The sequence below is a fragment of the Lonchura striata genome, chromosome 1 (assembly GCF_050655825.1).
Source record: "Lonchura striata isolate lonStrDom1 chromosome 1, ASM5065582v1, whole genome shotgun sequence".
In the NCBI taxonomy this organism is placed as follows: Eukaryota; Metazoa; Chordata; class Aves; order Passeriformes; family Estrildidae; genus Lonchura; species Lonchura striata.
In genome coordinates this window covers 30,850,012-30,868,891 of record NC_140703.1, presented here as the reverse complement: position 1 = coordinate 30,868,891, position 18,880 = coordinate 30,850,012, and the positions used below count along the sequence as shown (strand labels likewise).

The following is an 18,880-nucleotide window of genomic DNA, read 5'->3' as shown; positions in this document are numbered from 1 at the left end:
TGCAGACTGATCAACAGATGTATTAGATTCAGCATTGCTGAAAGTAAGACGTGACCAGCCTTGTTCTGAACTGCTCAGCATGAGCAGCAGTGGCTCAGAGCTGTGTATAGGCACAGGTTTGCCATTGCTCCTGCAATGCTGACAGGCAGCATCTGTTGCTTGCTGCCCTTTGGTCTGTGTTTGCAAGTTCTGGAGTTTTCCATTGTACAGGGGAAGTGGTGTATATTAAAACCACGTAAGGTTGGAGCTGAAGATGTGTCTCATTTGGGAATGAGACTGCCAGGGACCCTTTTTTGTCCCTCTCTCTGAATATTTAAGAGTAGTTCTAAAGGTGAATTGTGTTTGAGCTGAGGAAACAGCTGTGCATACTTGATCCTGCTGATCCTGGCCGTGGTGTTGTGTTTAGAAAGCTTGAATGCAGCACCCCTGCAGTAACACAGCATTTAAAGGCAGATAAGTAGGAGGAAAGCTGAATTGTTGCAATTACACCTGTATATTTTACTTTTTATTTTGTATTTATCTCAGATAGGCTGACAGTGAAGTGACAAGGTCTGCGTGGTTGCCAGCTGATACGATCTTAAGAACCACTGAACTTAAACAGATCCCTAAAAATACAGGCCCTGTCTTGCAAACACTTTGGAATTCAGCAACAGCAATGAAATTACTGGATATACTCTCACATCCCTAAAGCTTTGCATATATAGGGAGTGGGAAATAAATGAAGCAATGTACCTGTGTTACTGAGAGCTGGCAAAGATCTGTGCAGCAGCATCTGTTTTATAGTTGCAGTTAAGACTCAAACTGCTTGGAAGCCTTTTATTTTTAGGCATCAGGGTCATTTTATCTCACCTTTTTTTGAGAATGAAGTAGAAATATATTTTAAATCTTTGAGGATGTAAATCCTAATGTTCAAACATCATTTTTCCCCCTCTTTTTTTCTTGAAGTACTGCAACTTCTTTATCCAGAACTTTGAGTTGGAGCACTCATTCTTGAAGATTTCTCCTTGTTTTTCTGCAACTCTGAAAGCAGAAAATGTGTTTATTCTTCAGTTGTTAAATTCTTATAATTGTTTGTCATCAAAGTGTAAATCAAATACTGCTCATCACTCTGGGCTGAATTGGCACTAATGAAATTTCAACAGGAGACGATCAATTAATGAGATGTATAGAACACTAAGTTTTGGTTTCAAAGCTGGTACTTCATTATTTATTAGACACTCTACAAGGATAGGTGTCTAAAATATTTGTTCTCTCCAGGCCTTGGATCAACTGCAAGGACAAATTCTCCTTTTTAGCCAGTTGTACAATAGAAACTTCTACGAGTGTGTGTAGACTTGGGTCAATAGTCTTGAAATAATAATTTTTTATTTCTGTATAAACTAGAGACTGTAATGAGAATTAATCATTGTCTTCCTTTATCCATCCAGATGTTTCCTCAGCTGCTGTGGAAAGCTTCTTCACTTAAGCAGATGCTGTGATAAATTACCTGCGAAATGGATGTGATACACAGTTTTTTTTTGTTTTTGTTTTTTGTTTTTTTTTATTAGTTATGAGGAAAACTATGTTAAAAAAATCCCAAAACCCACAACCCCAAAAACTCAGCCCAACACAGAATTATTTTCAGTTTGAATATAAGGCCAAGCTAGTAGTCCTATACAAACCTGAGTATGGAAAACTGCTACCATGAGAAGACTCCTGAATCCCCAGCATCCCTTCTTGGGGTGATTGCATACAGAGGGTTGCAGTAAGACATTGAATTGCTTTATACAGTTTGCTCTGAGTGCAGGGGGTGTCTCTTAACAGTAGTCCACAGCAAATCTGGTGGCTCAGAGGCAGCTTAACGTTGCTGTTGAACTTGATGGAACATGAAGGTGAGTAAATAGAAGTGCATGCCACGCTTTGGGTGCGGGCTGGAGGACACGGCTCTGCTGGTTCCTGAGAGCCTCAGAGCTGCGTGTGGAGCAGGATGTTCTGGAATGTGTGCAAACAGCATCGGTGTGAGCTGTGTGCCACACTGAACACAGGCAGGTGATGTCTGTGTCTAGGGACCCCTGAGGATTCCAGGATGGTGTTTAGTCAGGGATTGAACCTTGCCTCAACATTACCATTGAGGTAGTTACAAAATTACTGTTTGCTGTCATATTGGGGTCAAATAGTGGACACTACAAACAGCAGAATTTCTTCCTTTCTCTGGTTTTAAGTTCTATTTCTGCAAGTAAAGACATTTGAGCATAGCTGATGGCCGTGTCCAGAGTCCTGTGGATGCCTTGCCTCTCCCACTAGGGCTTTCCCATTGCTTGCAGGTGGTGAACAGAGGTGGACAGATCCCACATGCTTGGAAAGTCCTCTCAAGCTTGTGCACCTTTCTTTCTGTGAAATAGAAAGATGTGTTGTTCTTTTTCTAGCATTCAGTGCTGTTGTCTTCTGCAGCCTGTAGACATGAAAGACTGATGAAACAGGTAATTTCTTTATAGAATATTTTTAACAGTAGATTTCAGTTGTCTTGAAGCAGACTGAGAGGAAGAGGCTCAGCATAGGCTGGGCCATGATAACTGTGCTGCTGAAGGTCAGGTTTCTGTTGATCCTTTTTCATGTACAATGTCAGAAATCTTTCAAAATTGGGATGGGTAGCAGGAGTGGAAGCCTTTTTTGCAGACCAGCACATTGAAAATCAAGGCTGTTCCTGTGATGATGAGAGCAGATCTTCACCTGGTACATGGAGGGCTGCTTTCCTCTAGAAGCTCTTAAAGACATTCAGATCATGTCATGTGCAGCCACAATTACATGTCACTGTGAAACCAGAAGACTGACCTTACTGACTTGGCTTTCACAATCATTTCTACAGAGCTGACTTCATTCCTGCTTTAAAAATTACTTGTAAATACATAACCCTGGGGTTTGGATTTGGTGGAGGTTAATTTTTTTTGCTTTTTTTGTACTGGTGTTTTTATCAGCAATAGCTTGGCACTCTTAAAATTGCTTAAACAGGACCGGAGGGTAGTGGTCTGCCAATGGTAAAGATCTGTTTCTTCTGTGTTGGAATAGTACATGGTGCAAGATGTTACTCAGCTTCAAAGCTGTACAGAATGCCAGTGGTGGTTTCCCAGCAGAGATTCTCCAGGATAACAGCAGCACAGTGTCATGAGAGGAAGCTGCCAGTTGTGCTGATGGAGAGTAGACTGACCTGCTACGTGATACCAGCCACATCTCAAACATCACAGGGGGTACACTCACCTTGTTGTGCAAGAGATGACGTGGAGGCAGCTGTTCTTTTCAAGGCAGTGCTCCAAATCCTGGTTCATTACATCCAAAACTTGATGTAGAGAAGGGTGGCTGGAGGTGGAGGTTGCCCCAGATAATGTTGATCAATTGCCTATGGTTATCTTTGATCACAGGTCTGTGAAATGTCAGCACTTCAAAGTGGTTTCATGAAATACTTGTGCAGGATGAGAGTACTGCATCCCAGTCTTACAAATACCACTTTTTGGTATTTTGGGAGAGCCATTAGCACTGCCATGGAAAGGAAACAGTCTGTTTGCCTCTGTAAACTTCAGCATCAACTTGCTGATACTTAGGCGTGATTTTTTTTCCCCTTCTGCAAAACTGTGCATTCTAGGGAAAAAAAAGTTGCTTTAAAGTAAAAAACCAGCAAACCCAGAAATATGGAGTGAATGATTTCCATGCAACATTAATATCTTCAGTTTCACACCTAGATTCTTTCCAAAATTATAAGTGAACCCTCCTAGACTTTGTGCTCAGTGTATTTGTTGCTAGACAAAATCAAGAGTTCTCCAGGAATGTACTACTGCCCTAGGGATCTTAACATCCCTTCCCAAGGAAGTTAGCAGGATCTGTGTCCTGGTGAGTGGACAGGTTTATAAAATACCCTGTTTTAGTACTGGTGCTGTGCAGTTGTTGGACACATTCTCTGATTTCTGGCCTTAGTAAGGTGAACTGGGTCTTCCAGTTCCTTAACTTATCTGTCCTGCTGTATGAATAAGGGGTGGTGGAACATGATCAGCATTTGAGTGAATCAGCAAGCTCCTATGCAAAAGAAGATTTGAGTTGTCATCAGCTCCATGAATAGGACTTTGAGGAACTCCTCATCTGGAGAGAAGTTGTTGAAAATGACAGAATTCCAGTTTTATCAGCTGCCACTCCCTTTATTCCTGAGTATAGGAAGGATTTTTCTCTCTGTTCACAAAAATATTGTCTCAGGAAAATGAACTTTCCTCAAATGCTTTTTGTCTGCTTCCATAGCACTATTGTTCAAGTCTAGAAAATTCTGCAGTATCTTTTTCAGTAACATGCTGTAATACTCATCAATACTGTTGAGTGTAGGGCTCCTACAGCCCCAGTTTCTCAATCTCAGGGGCTTTGTACCAAAACCCCTGGTTTTGAAGTCAGATCTGAAGTACTTTTTACAGTGTCTTGCATCATTTGTTATCTGTGAGGAGGAGGTTCAGTAGTATGGGTAGGACACAGAGAAGTTGCTATGACCATAAACCCACCTCTTCCTAGCATATTCCCTAATACTGATCCCAGCAGAAATGCCCATTGCCTGTGTGCAGCACATATTCTCATTTCATCTGCTGCCATGTACCTGCCCCTACAGACTAAAAAGTGTCTGGTCTGTTCCTGCTTCTCTGGTACTTGCTGTGGAACAACATTCCTCTTTTTTGCTGCTGAGGAGGATGGCAGGAATATTGACAGGGAGTAATTTTATCTGTGGTCTTCAAGTGTTAGTTCTCCCTTACCAGGGAGGGCTGCTAGCAGTTATTAGCCTTCCCCCAGTTGGATTTGAGCTTCGTGCATTCACATTCGTGAGTCTGATTGTGCCATGACACTAACTGCAGAATGAATACTTCTGACTGTATGTTCTCATGTGATCTGTTTCAACAGCATACGTTGAAAATGGGACAGCTTTTGTGTTTTTTGATTGTACTTTGTCTTCCAGGAAATTGGCACTAGAGTTAAAAAGCAGATTTTATTGCACATTCAGTTGCTATTATGATTGCCTGAATGCAGCTCTTGGTTTGATGGGAAAGGAGCAGAAATACCTTATTTTCAGTACTTACCTGAATCTGGGATGGAATTATTTTCTACTTCTGATGCTGGTGTTTACCTTGGCATATTTTTGGTCAGGCAGAGGGAAGTCAAGTCACTGAATGTAAAATGCTGTCTGTTCCTGTTTCCCCACTTAGAAGGATTTTGAGAGATTAAAATTTCAAGTTTAACGGGACCTTCACTAAGGCAAGTGCTGCATCATCCTCTGATCAGTAAAGGTATTGGGAAATACTGGGTGTGTCTTTGATTTGTTTCTCAAGACCTCAGCCTAGTCATCTGTACTTGGGTGGGGAGGCAAGAGATTTCAGCTGCAGCCCAAACCAACTATTTAAGATGTGGGTGACTGGAGGCTGATTTCTGCTTTTCTTTTGGATGTGAAGACCATAAACATTTCTTTGAGTGCTTTTTACGTTTATTAGTAATATTGCCAGTGCTTTACATTGCTTTCCCCCCCGCCCTTTTTCCCCTTTTGTCTCCTCCAGTTCAGTAATGGTAGGCTCCGTGTGTTGCAGGTCACATGGTTCTATGACACATGTGTGTGTGTGTATATATGTGAGATGCCTGGGGACTCTGCTCAGACTGCGCTGAACTTCCCTCTTCAGAGCTGCTCGCCATTTCAGAGAAGTCACTTGCCACCATGATGACTGGGGGTTTATCTGAGGCCAAGCCAGCTACTCCAGAAGTTCAGCAGCTTGCTAACCAGGTGAGTTGCACCCTCTCTCTAGATTAAGTTGTGTGCAAAGATGCTATTCCTGAAGCTTGTGTAAAGCCTGGGAGACTGAGACAGGTTTTAAACTGAAGAAGCTCATGCTGAAAGTGGGAATCCCCTCGACTGGCAGTGTTTTCTCAGCATTCTATGTAGGAAGTGCCTTGGTAAGACTGAGACAAACCACTTCTCTGTCTCCTCTTCGTCCATGGCCAGGCATGGTACTGGCTACCTTCAGTTAATGTCTGTGTGAAGTTCCAAGCCCGGCTCTGCTACGCCAGCAGTGAGGTCACTTGTTTGAAATGAGAGGTGGCATATTGGAAGGGAAAAGGTTGTACCTGATAGAGTTCATTCCTCAGTGAAGGACTGTGTAGGACAAACCAGATGCTAGTATGCAATAAAGAATTATAAATGCAGCACAAAGCTTTTAAATTGTGTGTTCCCTGCTGGCATTATGTGTTTTCTAGAGTCACAGCTGTGATACAGGGGCTGCTGCTGGGGCAAGATGAGCTTGGCACAAGGCAGGCCACTAAGTGAGCCCAGTTGCCAGGTGGTTGGTTACAGGCAGTGGTCCTGAACTGGAGAGCTGTGTGAGCAGCACCTCACACAGATGCGATCCTCTGATGCCCTGCAGTGCAGCAGCTCTTTTTAATGAAGGCACAAAACGCGTCCTGAGGAATGAAAGGGGTTTCCACCCACCCACCCAATTGTCTTCACTCTTCTGCCTCTGAAAGATGAGCTCTTGTCCCTTTGGCAATTGCACTTGGGCACTCTTTGAGAAGACAAAACCAGGAAGTAGCAGAGCTGAATGCATTGGCAACACTGCAGCACACTCACTATACCTGATGTGCAGGGCTCCCAGCTCTCTCCTTTGCTGTGCCACCGAGGACAGAGTCTGCACATCCTTCCATCAAGCATCCTCCCACATCTTCCATGATCTTGCAACTGAGACCAGGCAGCCCAGTATTCTGACAGGGCTCTTTTCTGTAGTCCACAGGTGGAGGGGATAACTTTAACATCCAGTTTACTGATTAGAAGATACTCCATGTTATTCCATGTGTCTGATTTAGCAGAGTGATACAAATATGCTGGCAACTTGATACAGGTCTAAGTTACTCTTAGCAAAATGTAGTGACTGCAATCCCAATTCTCTGAGGATACCAGCGTGCTCTGCACTGCTGGTGTACAATAACCTCCGTGTCACTACACTGGGCATCCTGAGTCACTGGGAAGGGGGATGTGGGTTGAAGTCAGCTCTAGCCAGCAGTTTTCTTCAAAATGCTTTTGTCCAACCATTTAGTTTTTATACTCAGGGTTGGGCAGAGCCATGTGTTCACTCCCCACATGCTGGTCTGGCTAACTCAGGGGCGTGTTCACTTTCTCTTACTGAACTCGGGTAGTTACACCACCACATTGTCCCCTGCACTGACAGAGATATTTATCAAAAACACCCTGTGGTCAACCTTTGCGTTGAGATAAAGTCAACTCATTTGCAAAAGCTGTGGTCAGTGACACCCTGCATTATTCCCTGAGTTTCATGGGTGGAACCATTACCCTCCCCAGCTCCTCTGAGCCTTCTTCCATTACAGGGCTTTATTGGTCAGTCACAGCTGGGGTCACCAGAGTTTGGGGCATGTACATGAGGGAGGGCTGGAGTTTGGGGTAACTGGTTAGTCAGAGATGATTTACTGCAGAGAAGAAATGGATTTACTGCAGAACAGAAATGAATGGTCTACAGTTGTTGGGAGGCACTAACTGAATTAGTTGGGAGCAGTACAACTCTTTCTTCTATGCTGGCAGGAATGTTTGAAAGAGCAGCACTTGCAGAGATCAGAAATTCCCTTTTTACCTATGGAGGGAAGACCCTAGCAAGGGACTTGTAGCACCTTTGTTTATTTGCCATTCTTGTTTCCTCATGTTTAAGATGGGGCCAGCTGAGGGCTGTGAAATTTAATTTATGAGTCTGTGAAATGCCTCAAGCACCATACTAGATACTGAGCTTCATTTTCAATGCTGGGCTGTGTTATTTATGGGTCATCAGAAGTCTTGCAGTGTGTATTGGAGGTGTAACCACAGCACTTGGGTGTCTGTGAGCAAACAGGCACTTGAAAATGTGAATGCTGGTTTCAGGCAGTGTTAATGCCCCCGGAGTACAGGGTATAGATGGAATCTGAAATGTGGATAGTGCAAAGTTTCTGTTTGATTCCAGAAAAGGACTGATCCTAATTTTAGTGTTCTTTTGTTCTCAGTAACTTCAGGAAAATGAATACAGATTGTTCTTTGCTCTTTATTTCCTTCAAGGTGAAATTTCTGCCCTGTGCTGAGAGCAGGAGAGAGAACTCTTCCCGCTCCTTTCCCCCTTTCCAGAGGCTTTGGTACAGTTGTCTATGGAAAATATTCTTATGGAAACCTTATGCTGGGGAAATCCTGCAGTCCTTCCAGCATAGGTGTCACCATTTCATGAAGCATTTCTGGGGGCTTTTATGCTCTGCTGAGCAGAGAAGCAATTCCTATGATTTCAGTGAAGTTGTGAAGAGCATTTGCAGAACTTGGGATGCTCAAGGTCTGTCTGCTCATGGGATTACACAATTATTTACTTATACCTGTGCCTTGTATCTAGCCATCATTAGTGAGCTGAGGAATGTGATTTATTTGGTCTCCCTGTTTTACAGCTGTTGCCCAAAACTGAGGAATGTTTTGGGTTTAGGATGCTGTTAGATAAGAGCTAGGAATGTTACATTTTTTCACCTGAGGATTAAGGATCTGTTTTTCTTCTTGATTTTACTGATGGCTCAGCCTGTAACTAACAAATAGAGGATACAGTGGCCAGAGGAGAGAGAGCAAAACTGGAGAGAAGTGACTTTGTTTTGCTTTATTCTGAGAAGGAGTATCATGCACCAAAAGTTGCTACTTAGCGCATTCTAGGAGCCCCCTGCCCCAGTCAGCTGGAAGGTTGTTGGGAATTAAAATTTCCCTGGTTTGCCAGAGTTAGCAGCTCTTCAGCTGAAAGTATAGTTGTCTGTTCCTGGGGATAGAAGCCCTTTGGAAGCTACTCAGCAGAAGAGCAGTGTAAGAGATCATGAGGAAGCTGAATAGGATGATAATTTCTGGCTCTTTGGAAATGATCTGGATGTTTCTTGGACGCTTTCTGTGGCCTTCCTGCTAGGAAGGAATGTCATGGGAGTGGCAGGCAGCTGCAGGTGCTTGTGCTGGGAAAGTTAATTAATTCAGTGGGTTCCTGTGAAACAGGTGGGTAGTGAGAAACGCTGAGGTACTGCGGGCCTGGCCCAGGGCAGGCTGAGCAGGCTGGCACTGACACTGCTCCTCTGCCCAAGCTCAGTAATGCATCCGGGCATCAGTGTGGGTGTCGCGTGCAGAGGAGCATTGTGTCACCCAGCCTAGGAGGGATTGTCTCTGCTTTCTGTGTGGTGGTCATGCAGTGATCATGAAATGGGAGCGTTTTTAATTCTTGGAGAAGTAAGGAAGAGCAACAGCAAAACCTTGGACTTCTGGAGGGAAGACTTTGGCAGACTGGTTGAAAGAGTCCCTTGGGAGGCAGTCCTGAAGGGCAAAGAGATCCAGGAAGCCTGGGCATTCTTCAAGAAGGAAATCCAGGAAATCCTAAAGGTGCAAGAGCAGGGTGTCCCCATATACCAAAAGACAAGCTGGTGGGGAAGAAGACTGGATTGGCTGAAGAGAGGGTTTTAGCTGGAACCCAGGGTAAAAGATAGTTTATAAACTTTGGAAGATGGGGCAGGCAATTCAGGATTACAAAGGTGTTGCGAGGTTATGCAGAAAGTCAGAAAGGCAAAACCCCTCTTAGGACTTAGCTCTGTTCACTGCCAAAAGCAATGACAAAAAGTGTTCTAAAGAATACATAAGCAACAAAAAGAGGGCTAAGGAGAATCTCCATCATTTGCTGGATGTTGGGGAAATCATTGCCACAAAAAATATAGAAAAGGCTGAGGTACTTAAACCCTTCTTAATCTCAACCATTAGTAGTCAGAGCAGTTGTCCTAAGGGTACCAGCTCCCTGAGCTGGAAGACAGAGACAAGGAACACTACAACACCCCCACAATCCAGCAGGAAACAGTGACCTGCTTCTCCATGTGTAAATCTATGGGGCTGGATGGAATCACCTGAGGGTACTGAGGGAGCTCATGGAAGAGCTCTCCAAGCCATTGTCCATGGTTTACCAGTGGTCCTGGTGAATCAGGGAGGTCTCACACAACTGGAGTTTGGCTAATTTGATGCCCCCCTAAAAGAACATCTACAAGAATGCTAGGAAGGAGGATCCAGGGAACTACAGACCTGTCAGGCTGAGCTCAGTTCCAGGGAAGGTCAAGGAACAGCTCATCCTGAGTGCCATCACACAGCGTGTGCAGCAACCAGGGATTCAAGCCCAGCCAGGATGGGTTCATGCAAGGCAGGTTCTGCTTGACCAACCTGATCTCTTTCCACGACATGTTGAGTGGATGAGGGAAAGGCTGTGGATGTTGTTTCCCTGGACCTTAGTAAAGCCTGAGGCTCCAGTTCCTGCAGCATTCTACTGAAGAAGCCTGGACAGGTGCACTGCTCACTGGGTGAAAAAACTGGCTGGAGCCAGGCCCAGGGAGAGGTGGTTGCATCTGTCTGGTCTGAGGTGGTGCACCCAGGGCTCCGTGTTGGGGCCAGCTCTGATTAACATCTTTATTGATGATTTGGACAAGGGGTTTGAGGGTGCTCTCAGTCACTTTGTGGAGATTTGTTAAGGAGTATGTGTGAAAGGATGAAAATTGGAGTGGTATATGTGAAAAAAATCCCCAAGTATCAACCTGCCAATCATTTTTCCCTTTCTTTTTACAGGTGAAGCCACAGTTTCAAAGCCAGGCAAACACGAACTGTGCTGTCTTTACAGCCATAATATATAAGACTCAAGTGGTTGCTGGGACAATGTACTTTATTAAGGTTTGTATATCTTGTAGGAGGGAGTGTTTTGGAATGAAATTATACAGGTGACTGGCAGAGTGGCTTACAGCTAGCAAGAGAGCAAACATAATAGGAAACTGTCTGAGTAACAGAAGTGGGGACTACCTCCAAATGCTTATTAAATTCCTCTGTTTGGCACTACTGTAAGCAGGAATACAAAAAATGTGCTGTGCTTATTCAGATGTGACTGGTAAGCTTTTTGGGATCATCCCCCTCAAGGACTATAGATTGCTTTCCCAACTCAAATTATTTCAATGAGTATAACTAGTCCCCTGTTTCCTTTCAAGGCAGAATAATATCCGAGTCCTTCGGTTGTGTTTGTTGGGATGAAATTGAAATCAGCTTAAGGAACCAATGGAAAGATAATGCAGTACACACATCTGCTGGCTAGTTTTGCATGCAAGTAGGTGTGTTGATGTTTTGGTTCTGTGTCAGGTGCTGAAGAGGTACAGCCTGCCTGCTGGTTCTTTCTGTATTTTCAAAACCCCCTCTCTGCTGCAGAGGAAAAATGGGTAATGCTTAATTTGGAGCCCTCTGATAGCACCATTCCTCCTCTACTGGAAACCCTGACCGATGGATGTGAGCAGCTTGCTGTGAAGTAGCACAGAAGAAATGGCTGGGTGTATTTTTCCTCTGAAGGCCAGCAAGCACTGCTGAGCAGCAGGCTGGCCTTCGGAGCAGAGCAGGCATGGCCTGTGACTGCTGAAACCTCATGTGTGCGTGGGCATGTGCCTGACAGGGCATGTCGTATTCCAAGGGAATGGGAATAATTCTTTTGTTAGAGGAATTGGCCTGTAAAGTCAGGGGGAGAGTAATTCTGCAGAGAGACACTGCGAGCATTAGCTCCATACTTCTCATACTTAGTTGATATCAGGAAGGACAGATGCTGCCAAACCTTCTTCTTTCCCAGGTGCTTCCTTAAAAGAACTCTCAACTCAGAAACAAAGATTGATGTATTACTGAACTTTGAAGAAATTAATTTGTAGCACTGGAAATGGATGATTTGTCTCTTCTTTCCCAATTTTACCAGTGATGGAAAACAGTTCCTCATTTTAGCATTAAACAAGATTCATTCTTTTATATTTCTGAATCTTCCACCTCACTGATGTTTCACCAGCAGACTTACAGCTGAGCTGGAACCCAGACCAAGCATAGTGCCCCACTACAGCCACCAGAAAGCACGTAAAAACTTTTTGGAGCCTAAGGCATTAAAGTTGCCATGTTCCTCACCAAGGGAGAGTTTGGCACCTGTTGTGTTTGGCTCTCTAAGAATGAAATTTTACAGCTTCCTACCAAGTCTTTATGTGAGGACTTTCTAGGAGGGAAGACAAATTTCTTTGGAAGAGTATTTATTGCAGGCACTCCCATGCACTCCCAAAAGCACTGGGGTATGTCAGGTTCCCTGTTCAGGCACTGATGTGTTTGGAATAACTCTGCAGACCAGGGATCCTGGCTTTCAGGTTGTCATTGCTTCTCAGGACCATGTGCAGGTCTTTATGTGTTAGATCTTTCTGTACCCTTTGGGAGGTGACATGGTGTTTGCACTGTGTCCCACCCCCCAAATCATGGAGATTTCCTCATTGTCTCCTACGAGTGTATCAGGAGGCTGTGAGCAAATGTGCTGACATCCTGGTGACTGAAACCAGACACCATCAAAACCTGTCTCCTGTTGCATCTTCTGGTGCTTCCACACCCAAGCAGTTCTGCTCATTCTCCCTTCACCTGAGTCTGAGGGTTTTTAATAGAGTTTTCTACAGGTGTAGACAGTTTCTGCCACCAGTTACTATCCAAACTTTGGTAAGAGCTGTTGAAGTAAAAATGAAAGTACATCTAAAATTAAGATCCTGGCAAAGATGTTCTTTCAAGAATGTAAAGAAACAGCCTTTTGTTTGAACCTGCTTTGAGCCCATGATCCTCACTTGCCTATTCTTTTGGTTTCTAGGTCCAAGTTTCTGATGGTGAGTATGTCCACTTGAAGGTGTTTGAGAGTCTTCCTCATGAGAACGCAGGTCCCAGCCTTGTCGGTTTTCAGACTGGCAAAAGCAAGGAAGACCCTCTGACCTACTTCTAAGACATGATGTGTTGCAGTGCCTCACCTCTGCAAATCCTATGGGGATTCTGCCCATAACAGTAAATAAAATAAGTAAATAAAATAATATTGTCCATATTTTCATTTTGCTGCTGATATACCTGCAGGGATCTTGTTATCTTTCATGTCTGTCACAAGACTAAAACAAAGTATTTCCAATTAAGACATAGAATAAACATAACCTTACCTGGAATATAAAAAATACTTAAGGGAAAAAAGCTGGAATATAAAAAACATTTAAGGAAAAAAAAGCTGAGCAAGATAATAACCAATAATGAAAACCAAAGAAGAGAACACTAAAGCACCAGTCAAAGATGCCATCTCAAGTCAAAAGAAATGCTTATTGTTATAAATGCATAAATGCTCATCCAGCTTAAGTTCCTTTCCAGGACTTTGCAATAGGACCAAGAACATAAACAAGCTGGTTTGGTATTTTAAACTCACACACCCTCTACAGGACATTACATGCTACTGCTGCAAGAAGATGAGCATGATTACCAAGGGAATGTTTGTTTCTAACTACTGCAAGCCTCTTTCTCTTCCTTACAAAATCGCTTCAGGTCGAGTCTCTCATCAGGTGTTTGCCCATAAAATACAAAGTACAGTTTAAATCTACACATATATTCACAGTTATAAAACAACACTCTTGTTCCTTGCTGCAAATATATGAGTGCTGGTGTCATTCCCCTTCTGATTTCCAGACCAAGGAAGTCCACAAACAGTATTCTCATTAAGTTGCACTAAAGCCTAAGCTAAGTTGCAATAAAAGTAGGATTTACATTAGTGCAGGTAATAGGAGAACCCTGTGACTTTCAAGTTTGGAGATTGCACAGGAAGAGAATGGCATAAAAGAAATTGATTTTTCCACCATGATAAAAAAAACCAAAAAACACTCTTTTCCACCTTTGCTGGCACAGGAATCAACATTTTGCAGCCTGCAGAAAATGCACATAAGAACCAGCAAGGGAAACACAGCAGAGAAGGTTGCTAGAAATAAGCCAGTTCATCATGCTTTGTCTTGCTGCCCTGGTAACTGTGGAGGCTCAGCTGCTCATTCTCGTGGGGGAGGCTCTTGAACACCCGCAGGTGCAGGAACTCCTCATTCCCAACGTGGACCTGCAAAGCATGAAACCCAGTGAGAAGATCCCTGCAGGGGGAGCAACCTGCAGCAGGAGGGGTGGCAGAGGTTGGGCTGGTTCGAGGATGCAGCAGCACACAGGCAGTAAGAAAAAACACTGACTTGTTTCAAACCAGTCTAGGAGCCATGACTTTGCAGAAATACCACCTAATCTTCCCATGAAAATGGAGAAAAGATGATCTCTATTTAACAGACAGGGAGAGGGGCTGGGAGGTGGATATTTGTGGCTTTTTAATGCACAACTTTTTTTCTTATTAAGGTCAAATTGTAAGTATTCTCCTCTAGTTAAGAAAGGGGAAAACCCACCACTCCAAAGATTATACACATTAATTAGAAAAGAAACAACCCAGGTTGTTGTTGCTCTACCTTGATGAAGTAGTTTGTTCCAGCAACCAATTGAGTTTTAAACTCCACTGCAGTGAAGACATCAAAGGTCTTCCCTTCTTTTTCTTCTAGCTGAGCTTTTACCTTAAGGAAACAATAGATTCTTTAAGACTGATGCAATATTCAAGTATTTAGGACTTAAGGCTTACAGTTCACTGCTGCTGAATTCCCAGACACAGAGTTACCACTTTTCCAAGATTGGAATGAATCATGTTAAGTTTTGTGTGAAAGCAGGACCAGGAATCTGCGGAGGTAACAAACTGAGGCAGAGCTGGGAGTCAGTCAGTACAGGCTGACACCAAGTCTGGAAAACACCTGACAGTTCTTTCAGCGTGTCTGTTGGAATCTGTGTTTTCAAATTGCAAAACAGTGCTCAAGAAGTCAAAATAACCTGTTCAGTACCCAAGAGGGAGCCATGAATGCCTGAGATGCAGCTCTTCTCTCCTGCACTGGGCACTCTTAGCACGTTGTGGCTGTATGGAAAAATCTTAGTCAGGAAAGCAGATTTCAGCCTTTGTTTTGCAAGCCAAGATGAGTTAGTCTTGGAGTCCTTGCTTGAAAGTCCTTGCCTGCTCCAGGCTGCACCTCCTGCAGCATCATTGCACAGCCCTCCCTTCACTCCCAAGGCAGTAGTACCAGCAATGAGTAGATCCTCCAGCTGTATGGTGTACTTCTCCTTTTTCTAAATTCAAGGAAAATAGATACATCTGCACTCCTGCCTAAATCCCACAGGCTTCCTTGGGGGAAAACAAGTGCCAACTTGCCACTGGTCAGGTGCTGTAGGTGAAGCAGGAACAGAAGAACCATTCCTGCAATGGGGTGTGTTCTCCCACCTCTCCAACTCCCAGAACTCTGGTGCCTTTTCAGTGACCATCCTGTCCCTGAGAGCTGTGACCATGCTTTTTATCTCCTCTCAGAGGCCATACCTCTACACTTCCTCCAGATTATGATCAGTATGTCACAAGCAAGATAATGATGTTTGAACACTTTCCTGTTTGTTCTTTGCCATACGGGAATCCAAGCTGCATTCTAAGAAACACCATGATTCACTCCTGCCTCCTCCCCTTCTCCCGAGTCAGAGGTTGGAGCAAGTGTTCAGTTTTCATCACACTTTTACAAATTTTAAGCAGCAGGGCAGACATAGGTCTCCCACTGACCCTATCCTGTCCTGTGCTCCTTTAGCAATCCTAGGCACTGGGCAGCATTAGTTTCTGAGGTCACTCAATCACTCCAGCTCAGCACATTTTTTGTTTCCACCAAGAAGCTGAACACTGGACCCTGGCTACAGACAGCTCAGAGTCCTGCAGCTGCAAGCTTGTCAGGGTGTTTGTGAGTCACCACAGCATGTGACAAACCAGCATCCTGCCTCAGTGTGCAGAGGGAGATCCCAGACAGAAATACTCTCCCAAAGACCTGGTTCTTGATCTCAGTCTGGATTTGGGAATCCTGGAGTACAGGAGCCAGCACTGTGTCCTAGTGGTACAAAGTTAATGGCATACTGGGCTGCATCAGCAGGAGCCTAGCCAGAAGACAGGGGAGTGATTATTACCCTTTACTCGGCCTTTGTCAGAAAATGTGGAATCCTGCACCCAGTTCTGGGCCCCCAGTACAAGCCAGACACCAATGAACTGTAGTGAGCCCAGTGAAGGGTCACCAGGAGCACTCCACGAGCACACCAGGATGGCTGGAGCACTTGTGCTGTGAGGAGAGGAAGAAAATGAGCTTACTCAGCCCAGGGAAGAGAAGGCTTTGAAGAAAACTTTCCAGTACCTACAAGAAGCCAGGGTCTTTACAGGGATGAAATTTTCCACAGGGCACAAGAATGAGACACAGTGGTCATAAACCGAAACTGGAGGTTCAGGCTGGATATCATGAGAAACCTTTCCCCTGAGGACTGCACTACAGCAGGAGTCCATCCTTGGAAGTTTTCAAGACTGACAGGACAAAGTTCTGAGCAGCCTGAGGATGCTGACCCTGTGCTCATGCAGGAGGTGCAGTCCCTTCCCACCCAAACAATCCATGATTCAGTCACAGGGCTGGAAATGATCATGCCCTGAAGACTCTCCACTGCCCTGCATGGCCTATTTGCCCTGCACTGCCAGAGCAGTTAAATAAAAAGCAGATGGTTCACAATCACCCTGGATAAGCTCTGCCACAATTACCAGTGAGGAGCCAAAGCTGAACGGGCCTGGCTGGAAATCCTTGCTGTGAGGAGGCTGTTCCTATGGGATTCCTAAGCCAGACACTGCCAAAGGAAGCCTTCCTGCCCTGTGTGACACTACACCCGCTGTGGGTCACAAAACTGAACAACATTTGGCCATCACAAGGATGCTTATGAAACTGTAAAATGAAGGCAAGAACTGGAAAAGCAGGAATGGGGAATATGTTTATGGCAAGCAAACTGGCAGACTCTAATAAATCTCCAAAAAGACCTGACTTTTAAGCAAACAAAATTATTTGAGAAGGCTACATCGATTTAACAAAACTAATGTTTTCTCCAGCAGTGTCCAGATGAGAATCTGAGTGCATGGGCAAGTTTCAAGTTTGAGTTTTCCCACCCGTATTTCATTAAAGGAAGTAATTTAAACTGGCAGCCAAAACAAGCTGGATAAACTTTAAAAGTATTTAGGTGATTTAAATGAAAACATGAGGGTTTTTTTGTTAATTCTGCTCACTTCTGAATCCAACAGGGTTTTGTTTTTGGATTATCAAACCACTGCAGTGTGCTACAGAACAAAAAGTCAGGATTTCAAACCTAGTTTTAAGCCCATGTTAAGGGCATATCTGCATTACCTTTAACGTGACATGTAAGCCTTTTCAGGTGAAAGCAATAATTGCAACTCAGCAATTCTCAATTATGTGCTTATTACTGCAAACTCAGGCTGGTGCTTAGGAGACGCACATCTCTCCCTTTTCCTAAAACACAGAATCCTCAGACTGTACAAGGCAAATGTTCATTTCAGTAGCTGCTGTGCCTCTGGGTGCTATGTATGTGTTTGGGAACTCCTCCTGCCTGGGGAACAGGCTCAGGCAATGACAAAGTGTCAGAAGCTGGAGCGCATTCTTAATTGTTGCTCTCTAGCTTACCACATCTTAGTCGACAAAGGCAAAAAGCAGAAGGAACTTGAGTTTCTGTGACAAAAAGAAGAACGTGTGGTTTGAAGGAACTTAGTTGCACGATGGCGTTTTTAGAGTAAAAGCATTTGCTCCAATAACACGAGCGGTAACCTCAGGTACTGTAAGTAGTATCAGGATTTGGAGCCGAATTCTGTGTTGGGGAAAAGCAGACGCAGCAAAGAAGCTTTCTTGCTTATTCCACGTTTCACCCCCTCAAAAATAAACACAACAATCAATCCCCCCTTTCCCAGGCACAGAACGAAAGCCCAAAGGCATGCACAGGGTCGGATTCTGTCAGCAGCACAGGAGCTCGCTCGCTGAAGGCAGTGGCTCTGCCGGGTTTCCCCGGCGCTGCCCACGGCCCCGCGGAGCCAGCCGGGCCGCAGGGAAGGAGCTCCGGGAGCCGCCGGCTGCTCCGCGCACGGCCCGTTCCTGCCCCGCTCTACACCGGGGGCGGCGTCCCGGCGCTCAGCCGCGGAGCAATGGCCGAGCCCACGCTGGGCCCCGGACAGGCCCGCACGGGCCTTCCCCGCCTGCGGGACGCTCCCGGGCCGCGCCCCGGCCGCTCACCTGCTCCGCGATCCGCTGCGTCTCCTCGGTGGCGGGCCGGGCCGCCGAGGCACCCCCGCACAACATGGCAGCGGCGGCACAGCGGCAGCAGCGGCGCTCCGCTCCGCCCGGGGCCGCCCCTCGGCCGTGCCGGGCGGTGCCGGGCCGGGCTGCAGCCCGCGGGCGGGGCTCGGCGGGCGGGAGCGGCCGGGCCCGGCTCCGCCCAGCCGGGCTGCGGTCAGCGCGGCCCAGCGGGACCGATCGAAGACAAAACCAGCCTGAGGCGTCGCTCGCTGCCGGCAGGATTTATTCGGCGCCCCGCACGGAAGGGCTGCTCAGCGAGCGGCGCCTCCGTGCCAGCCCGGAGGGGACAGGGCCGCCGCCCTCAGCCGCTGCGGTCCCCTCCCCGCGCTTCCCCGCAGCGCCCCGCTCCCTCCGCCGCCTGGAAGCGGCCGTCTCCCGACTCCCTCGCTCACCACGTTCATCATTCCCTCTCCCACGCTGATTTTGCCGCCCCCCAGCCAGCAAGCTGAAGGCGGTGGTGAATTACCCAACCTCTGGGACATCCCTGGGGAGATTTTAGTTTGAACGTTCAGGTCTTTACCTAAATTTCCTCACAATTTAAACATCCAGACTTGCAAAACCAACAACAAACACCTACCTTCCTCCTCCCACTTGGCAGCACCCCTTGATAAATTTGGTCAATATAAACCTAAATTTAACAATAGCAGGTATTACAAACTGAACAGAGCTCATGGATTGACGAGGAGGACATGGTGAAATATAATGAAATATAATGGGGAAGGTTTTCTTTCCTCTGGTATAGTCTATAAATAAATCCTCTGCTGGGGCTTTCAGTAGG

The 18,880-nt window shown here is 45.5% G+C and overlaps 2 protein-coding genes across 2 annotated transcripts; one reads left to right on the top strand and one right to left on the bottom strand.

Moving 5' to 3' along the window:
- The first annotated feature begins 5,428 nt into the window (after nucleotides 1–5,428).
- Nucleotides 5,429–12,897, top strand: LOC144245883 (cystatin-A-like). Its single transcript, XM_085592124.1, has 4 exons — nucleotides 5,429–5,485; nucleotides 5,580–5,770; nucleotides 10,619–10,720; nucleotides 12,684–12,897. The coding sequence occupies exons 2-4, from the start codon at nucleotides 5,705–5,707 to the stop codon at nucleotides 12,810–12,812; spliced, it is 297 nt and encodes a 98-aa protein (XP_085448250.1). The 5' UTR covers nucleotides 5,429–5,485; nucleotides 5,580–5,704; the 3' UTR covers nucleotides 12,813–12,897.
- Nucleotides 10,695–18,167, bottom strand: LOC110480881 (cystatin-B). Its single transcript, XM_021549199.4, has 3 exons — nucleotides 18,040–18,167; nucleotides 14,335–14,436; nucleotides 10,695–13,946 (listed from the first exon to the last, which is right to left on the bottom strand). Exons 1-3 carry the CDS (start codon nucleotides 18,103–18,105, stop codon nucleotides 13,818–13,820), a joined length of 297 nt encoding a protein of 98 aa, XP_021404874.1. The 5' UTR covers nucleotides 18,106–18,167; the 3' UTR covers nucleotides 10,695–13,817.
- Between the last annotated feature and the right edge of the window lie 713 nt (nucleotides 18,168–18,880).